At 41.1% G+C, this 8,374-nt stretch overlaps 1 protein-coding gene across 1 annotated transcript in view; it reads left to right on the forward strand.

Annotated features, from left to right (window-relative positions):
- Window positions 1-1,375: 1,375 nt before the first annotated feature.
- The window catches only part of NRK (Nik related kinase), a 144,762-nt gene continuing 137,763 nt past the window's right edge, over window positions 1,376-8,374 (forward strand). Inside the window, exons 1-2 of the mRNA XM_049644148.1 lie at window positions 1,376-1,653; window positions 5,107-5,122. Coding sequence (XP_049500105.1) covers window positions 1,597-1,653; window positions 5,107-5,122 — 73 coding nt within the window. The 5' untranslated portion in view covers window positions 1,376-1,596. The remainder of the gene's footprint in view (window positions 1,654-5,106; window positions 5,123-8,374) is intronic.

Below are 8,374 nucleotides of genomic sequence, written 5' to 3' on the forward strand. Positions count from 1 at the left end.
AATGGTGAACTTCAGGTAGGTAGGAAAAATTATTCGTGTAAATCTTCCTACAAATGGTAGAAATTTCTTAATTAAAAAAGAAACAGGAACCCCTCCCCACACACGCACACACATTGCGCTCCAACTCCAGAGTGCCGGTGTGCGTGAAAGCAGTCTGTAAGTAAGCTCCAGTAAGTAAGCAAGCAGCTTCGGGACATTTTCTAAAGTGCTCTTTGCAGTGCAAGAGCTTAGAATGCGGTTAGTTTTAGGCACGGAATCCCTTTCCAATAAACTCTTCAAGAGGCGCCTTACTTCTTTAGACTAAATACCATTTGTCAGATTCTTTTAAAACGTGTGTCAGATACCAGGAGCTTTGTGGGGGAAATGGAGGCGAAGAGCCTGGGCGCCCTGAAATGTTTTGCAACGAATGAGCGAATGAATGAAACCTGGCCCCAGAGAGCTGGAGACTGGGGAATTAGCAGGAACTTTGTGCTCTTGGAACGCAGCAAACTGCAAACTTAGGAACTGGGAGAGCTGGGGCTTCAGAGAGTCAATCAGTGTCACTCAACTCCTAGCATCTGTGAACAGGTGCGGTTCCGACTGAGCATCCCGAGCCTGGTACCAACTAACTCTGGGGCAGAAAAGATGCGGCCCTCCTGAAGGGGACTTCGCAGCCTGTCCACGCCTCACTGCCCTCATCTAGTGGCTTCGAAGGCCAAGCTGTGGTAGCCCTGCTATGCACTTGGTGCTTTTTCCCTGCCCTTACAGGGGCTCGCCTAGGTCTGATCCCTAACCCAGTGCCCAGTCATTCCCTTATCTAACTTGATGGGTCTTTGAGTAAATGAAGCAATAAAATCAGAGTAGCATAAAGAGAAAATAGACAACTAAAAAAGTCACAAGTGTTTAACGGAGAGGAGGGCGCGGGCTGTTTGGACTGTGGCAGAGCTGTGAGGCCCAGACTGGGAGCGGCGCGGAGCGGGACCGGTTTTCCGGGGCTGGCAGCTGCCTCGAAAAAGTTTCCTCTGGAACACTCGCCAGCGGGGGCGGGGGCGGGGGCGGCAGGCGCAGCGGTGTATGTGGGAGGGGGCGTGCAGGCGGGGGAGGCCGCCAGGGGCGGCTAGCAAACCGTTATAGTCCTTCAGCACCTCCCTTGGCCAGTGGCCCCCCTAGCCCGCCTCCCCGCCGCGCGGCTGCCCACCTGGCGACGTGACGCTGCACCAATCCTCTTCGAGCTGCTCCCGGGGGTGGGGGGGGCCCTCCTTGTACCGCCCCCCTCCCCACCCTGAAAGAGGCGCACCCTGCCGGGGCAGACACTGCGCTCTCGCCCGCAGAGCACCCCTGTAAACTTCTTGGTCTCCAGGACGGACGCTCAGGCGCTTCTCTCGCCTTGGCCAAACTTGCTTTCCCGCCTCTCAAATTCGACTTCCTTGCACTCCAAACTCTTTTCCCTCCAGTTTCCCCTCCTCTGTCTCCCAAGCCACAAACCCCGGTCCCCAATTCTCTCCCCCCACCCCACGCCCTCTCCCTTCTTCTCTCCCTTTTCAACTTCTTGTCCGATTCCACCTCAGGCTCCAAGCGTTCCTAACTCAGTCCCCCGCTTTCCTTCGGCTCGAAGCCATGGCGGGACCTGGGGGTTGGAGGGACAAGGAAGTCACGGATCTGGGCCACTTGCCGGTGAGTAGAGGACGCCCATCGCCTCCGAAGTGCTCTCTTCTTCGGGTTCTGAGCACTGGGGTAGGAGACGGACTTGGGCAAGCCGGGCTAGGACAGAAGTTCGACGGGACCATGGGTGCGGAAAGAGACCCCAGGAGTTGGCTTGTGGAAAAGGCGCTCCCCCGCCAGACTCCCGGCCGCGCCAAGTTCACGAAAAGGCAAAGCGACGGGGGTGGGGAAGAGAGAAGAGGTGGCAGTGGGGTGGTGCGGGCGCTGAAATACGGGACATTTTCTAGCGGTGTTCGAATGTCTTTTTGTCTAGCGGTGCTCGGGTACCTGTACTTCCAGAGCTCGAGGAGAGGCCAAAGAGCAAGACGATGCTTGGCTTCCTGAGAGCACTCTTCCCTGTCACCCCGCCGCCCTATCGTTTGCTTCTTTTGCCAAAGCAGATGCCCACTCGCGGAATGACCTTTACTTCTAGGTGACAGGGGGCTAGAAAATTAAAGCTTTGGAGGCTCATTTCTCTCACTTTATAATGGCGCTTTCTAAAACCTTATTCTGCCAGGGCACTGTTCTCGATTTAGTATTGCAGGAGCGAAAGCACTCGACGCCACTTGGGGAAGAAGTGAATTCTGCACACCCCAGTTTAAAAAAGAAAATATTGTTATCACTAGCTATCCAGATATAGATTTTTCTCAGGGTTTTCGTTTGTGGATTCTCTTTTTTCCAAATGCCCGGCTTCCCTCCAGAGTTGTAATCGATTGGCGAGCTATTATCGCTGTCGTTATTAGTAGAGTTATTATTTTAGCAGTGCCGTTTATTTCATTGGCATCTGGTCTCTGACAGATATTGGATTCCACCCAACTCCGTTTTTTAAGTTCCCTTTTTAGATTGGCATTTCACTCGCACCCTCTCTTGAATGCAAAGGGCCCCTGGACTCTCTGAAAGGGAATAAGCATGCACCATGCTGGAATAATCACCAGGCAACTGTAGTTCAGGGCTGTGGCCTGTGTGCTTTGGGAAAAGCTAAATATTAACCTTGAGGTTATAGGACTATTCAGATTCGCAGTGCTTTAATTTTATACATATTTGCCATTTAAAGATTGTCTTCTTAATGAGGGCAGACACCTGTCCCCATAAAAAAAAAAATGGGGCATTCCCCAAGCCTCACCTATATAATTTTATACTAGAATGGTGTAGAGAAGGTGGTGATGCACATGGGTAACATTTTAGCAAATTGTCTTCAGTCTTAAAGAAAGGAACTTCAATATTGACATGTTGAGTTGCAAATATTAACATTATGGTTATTGATACAGCTTTATAAAATAAATTCACAAAATGTTTAGAAGTTAAATCTTTTTTTACCCTGCATACATGAAATTTCTGGCATGTGGAGACCTCAATTGGTGGTTTCCTTTCTGAACAGAATTTTCATATTTTGACTAGATTTACTCTGAAGTAAAAGTGTAAAATCAACGAATAAAATGTTACCATCCTCCAACATTCCCTATATATGGTGGGAGAAAGAGGGAAAAAAAGCAAACTAGGGCAAATATGTGAAACCACAAATAAGTAAACTGAAATAAACCTTTTTTTTTTTTCTAAAATTGACTGAAGAGTGGAATTGGTAAGACGTCATAGAAATGATATAGTAGGGAATTCCAAACCCAGGGGCGGAAAAGGTTTTATTGGTACAAAAAAATGGGGGCAAATGGCCCAGACTAACTGACCCCGTCATGGCCCTGGGACATAAGAACTTGGTGAGAGCTGAGGAGATAAGGAGAAAGGCTATAATCTTTACATTGCAGTTCAGTGCAATATTAGTTTTCTGGGATTTGGTCGGGGTGTGGAGGGGAGAAAGATGAGGCTGGTTTTTAATGTAGGAATAGGGGAAACAAAACCTCAGGGCATTGATGCTTAATTTCATTTTATAGACTTCGTGAAAGTGTTGTAAAGTCATCAGCTTCTAACAATTTGTAAATTTTTATTATACAAGATCCATTTTATCTCAATGTGGAGGTCATCACCATAGCAAATTATGCATATTTAAGCAAATTATGCCCAATTCTCCCCTCTCCCAAACAGCCAGGTCTAAACCCTAAGAAATCTAGCAGAAGAGTAGCACTCCCTTCAGAATTTCCTTACCGTCAAATTTCTAGAGATGCAAAACATTCACTATTGTTTAGGTCACAGAGGTATATTTTTAATGATTTGATATTTCTTTGCATTTGACTTATTTCCTGAGGAAGTAGAAGTAAAAGTAAATGAAGAAGTCAAAAGACATCTAGATTGGCTTTTTGGAAGTTTGCACCTTGATAAAAAGTAGATGATAAAGCAAAGAAACCTGCATATGGTGGGATCTCTTCTGATATTTAGCCTCAATGTAATTATCCTCATAGTATATTAAGGTCAGAAGGTTGGCATCAATCAACACCAAATATACCAATTTGACAATAGCCACATAATAAGGGGAGATTCGGACCTTGGTATATCACACTGAGCAAGAGATAATCTTGCAGATTTTAAAATTATTAAATATGGGTCTAGTTTAAGATTGATATATTATGTCCTTTGTAGAGCTGGCCAGCTAAATGACCATAAGGCAAGGACCCTTGAGAGAGGTCAGGCTTGCTGTGCAAACTTGGATTTAAAGAAAGCGGTAGAAGCTTATTTGGTATTTTTTTAATTAGATATTATTTTTAAACCTAAAATAGTAAGCAAGAGTGAAAGCTAGGGAAGCAGGAGAGGAGGGGAAGGAATTGTATAACCTTTTTTGCATAATACACTAAAGTTAGAGACATAAAGAGACCCAACATAGTAATCAGAGAATGACAGGTCAGCTATATTTAATAGGTCGCTGTAATTTTTCTTTCTGATCTACCACTGAATAAATATTTCCTATAGATGACAAAACAAAAAAGAAAGTACAGAGATTTGTGGTTTGTGCTTACTTTTGAAAACACAATTGCAAAGCCTTGTGTGTGTGTGTGTGTGTGTGTGTGTGCACGCATATGTATGTATTATTTTCACCTTGCCTGCAAGCAATACCTGGATCTCCTCTCTCTCTCTCTCTTTCTCTCTCTCTCTCGCTATATATATATATATATATATATAGGCATACAAGGAGAAAAAATTAAGATGTATATATACATGCATATATACATATACATGTATACATGTATATATGCGTGTATATATACATATGTATATATGTATGTATACATATATATATATACACACATATATACATATATACATCTTAATTATTTCTCCTTGTATGCCCATGCCACTCAATCCTTGGGACTGGAAACTATTTCTTCATCTCCAAATCTGACACGTCTTTCACTATGATAGTCCCCTTTGCCTTCTGTGCCCAGTATGGTAATGACATTCCTCATGGCTGTGGCCTTGGTATTTGACACTGCCATGTGTAGTCCTAATCTATATTGGGGTCAGGAGTAGACAGGCCTGGAGGACAGTAGTGGCAGAGGTGACCTGAAATAGCACATGATCCAAAAACTATATTTGAATTACATTAGGTTTATATTTAAATATAACTGTCAGCTTTCCCAGTCTTCCACCACCCAGACCAAGCCTGTCTTCCACACTCAGTCCTGAGAACTTTCCTACTTTACAAGAACCTTAGCCCCCTGTTTTGAAGCAGTTTTACCTTCTAGTCCACAAATATTGAAACATTCAGCATGTCTTCCATTATGTATTTCAGAGCATCACCTCAGTATGACACTGTATTTCAACCTATTTTCTCAGTCTCCCCACTGGCCCCCGCCACTTTCTAGAGCAGTTTATATTACTGCACAAGAATAATGCACAAGAATCATTTTGGGGGATCTTGGGGCCCATCCCCAGAAATTCTGATTTCATAATTCGATGGTAGGGATAAGGAATCTATATTTTAAACACGATTCCCCAAGTCTATACAGTCCATAGTTTGAGAAATATTGGTCTTGAGGAAGAGGTTTTCCTTTCTAAATGTTCCATTTGAATTGTGAAGCCCATTCCTCTATCTCTATAACTCTCTCTGGCACTTGCTGTGCTACATATTTCACTTTCAGGTTTTCTCTTCATAAACTTTTCATAAAATCTCTACTTCTAATATTTAAAACAAAAGAAGGAAAGTCTCTGCTAGTCCTTCTAGGTGCTGTGCAATCTTTTCCCTTTCTTTAGCTGTCTAATGGCTTGTGTTCCCTAGTTTTTTTTTTACTACCCTAAATCTAAAGCTCTTTACTATTCATACTGACCACTTATCAGTTCCCTTTTGTTCTTAATTTCTGCTATATTTGTTTCTGTTGATCAGCCTCTGCTTTTGAGCCTCCTCCATGACCAGTGAACACTGCCTTCTAGTGGCTCTTTTTCTTCCTGTTACCCCCACCCCCCTATCCTTAATAAAATTATCCATCAAAGTGCTAATTCTGCCCCCTCTCCTGGAATTCAGACGACAGAAACAATTCCTGAAAATTTGGGGTTTCAGGGAGCAACCAGACTAAGACTTTTAAATTGCTGGAGATATTTTAGATACATAGAAAATATAACAAAGTGTAAAGGATTTGCCTAGTATTTTATGGTTCAAAAATATTTTAAGACTAGAATTTTCATAATTTCTTTTGAGAAAAGCTTTTACAAACTCTAGAGTTTCTTTTTGACTGACAATTTTTTAACCAAATAGAACACCAATGCATATTAAACCATCAAATAATTCCCAAATTATTGTAGCAATCATAGATACAAAGACCTTCCTCTGCTGGTTCCCTTTTCTCAGAGTGGCAGGGCAGAGAAGAGGACCAAGTAATTACGGAGATCCCTCTGATGTTGACTTTTTAATGTCATAGATACCAATAAAAAGGTTCTCTTTCAATGTTTACTTCCTCGGGAGCCTGAAATAGACTTTCTGTATCATTCAGTGGAAAATCTAATATAAGAAATTGAGTAATGGTACCCTACTAATTAGCATAGTTTCTCACCTCTTTTTTTCCCCCAGTTTGATAATTATTTAGTCTTGAAAGATACTATAGTGGAGATGGGAAACAGAAATATTACATGAAATTAAGTAAAAAAGTACTCTTAGTATAGATGAATACTAAGTTGAGCTGCTTTTAAGAACAGAAGAAATAGTTTTATAACATTCTTTTTAAAAATATGAGCATGAGGGGGAGCCTGGGTGGCTCAGCTGGTTAATCTTCAGAGTTCTGCTCAGGTCATGATCTCGTGGTTTCGCAGTTTGTGAATTGGAGCCCCACATTGGGCTCTGTGCTGACAGCTCAGATCCTGGAGAGCTTCAGATTCTGTGTCTCCCTCTCCCTCTGCCTCTCCCCCGCTTGTGTGCTCTCTCTCTCTCAAAAATAAACATTAAAATATTTTTTTTTAAATATGAGCATGAGGAGAATTAAGATCTTTTGGTCATTTATGAGCAGAAAACATTTCCAAACAACATGAATACAGATAAAATAGGACCCCCAAGAATTCCACAGGTATTTTATTATCCCAATCCATTTCTTTGCTTTTTTTGAATAATTATATACCTGAGTTCAAATATGAGTATAAATAATACATTTATTATGCTTTTGAAGGCTAGAAAAAAGCTTAAAGATATTTGGGACTTTTGTGCTCAAAGATTCAGAAGTAAAGTTTTTCAGGTAATACAGTAATTCTCTAATATGTGGTATTTTTCCAGCTAAAATGTAGCTTTAACTATAAAAAGAATGGATTACCAACAGGAAACAACTAACACATTTGATTCTTTTGACAGATGGCCAGAGGTTGTTCCTCCAGAACTAATAATGTCTAATATAAATCCCTCAGTAATATCCTTCAGAGAAATATGCTAATGTGATGAAGTCTTTAAGCCAAACCTTCACAACTCCTTTGTTGGCTATCTTATTTTCCCATTAAACTTTCAATGAGTTATAACAACAATGACATGCTGAATATCAAGGCCACTATAACAATCTATTTTTACTTCTCTTAAATTCACAAAATTATCATTTTAAATAACTTATATTTTCATTGAGAGTATGTTACCTGTACTATTTGGTTATAATAATAGAGTGCATATTGTGACATTGATTTTGATGATGACTTTAAGAAAGTAGGCTGCTGTTTTCTCTAACAATGGTCATATCAAATCCAATCAGGATTTTAGAACATTAGAACCTGTTTTTTTACTATATAATTTTAAAGCTAGGAAATCACCTAACATAAAACCTTCATTTTATATATGTGAAAACTGAGTCCCGGAAAGAGTAAATATCTTACTCAGAGTCCTATAGTTAATTAATGGCAGAGCTGGGGCTAAAACTCCAGTCTCTTGACTCTGTCCAGTTAAATACTTATTGACTGAAGTAATCCTAGAACTGTGTCAATTTCCTATGACACTATTGATAGATTACACAAATATCATGACAGTTTTAAGAAGTCCATTGTTGCAGTCCTAATACATTGCATATCCTCAATAATTTTTCCGTTTAGTTCACATCTGTCACAATGATAAAAATGTTTTCAAACAGGGTTAAGCAAAGTTTGTGTTTATAAAATGTGCTTTCTATATAAAGCATGTGAATGTCTAAGGATTTGCCAGCGATCCTACCACTTTGTGTATAAACTGGTGTCTACTCATACCTCATTTAGGTTTTGCTAATATAGCAAATTAAGCTGCTAGAATAAAAGTTTAAGTAGTGATAGTGATGCCTCCTGCTTTGGTCTTCTTCTTCAAAATTACTTTGGCTAT

This window comes from Panthera uncia, chromosome X (genome assembly GCF_023721935.1).
Source record: "Panthera uncia isolate 11264 chromosome X, Puncia_PCG_1.0, whole genome shotgun sequence".
NCBI classification, from domain to species: domain Eukaryota; kingdom Metazoa; phylum Chordata; class Mammalia; order Carnivora; family Felidae; genus Panthera; species Panthera uncia.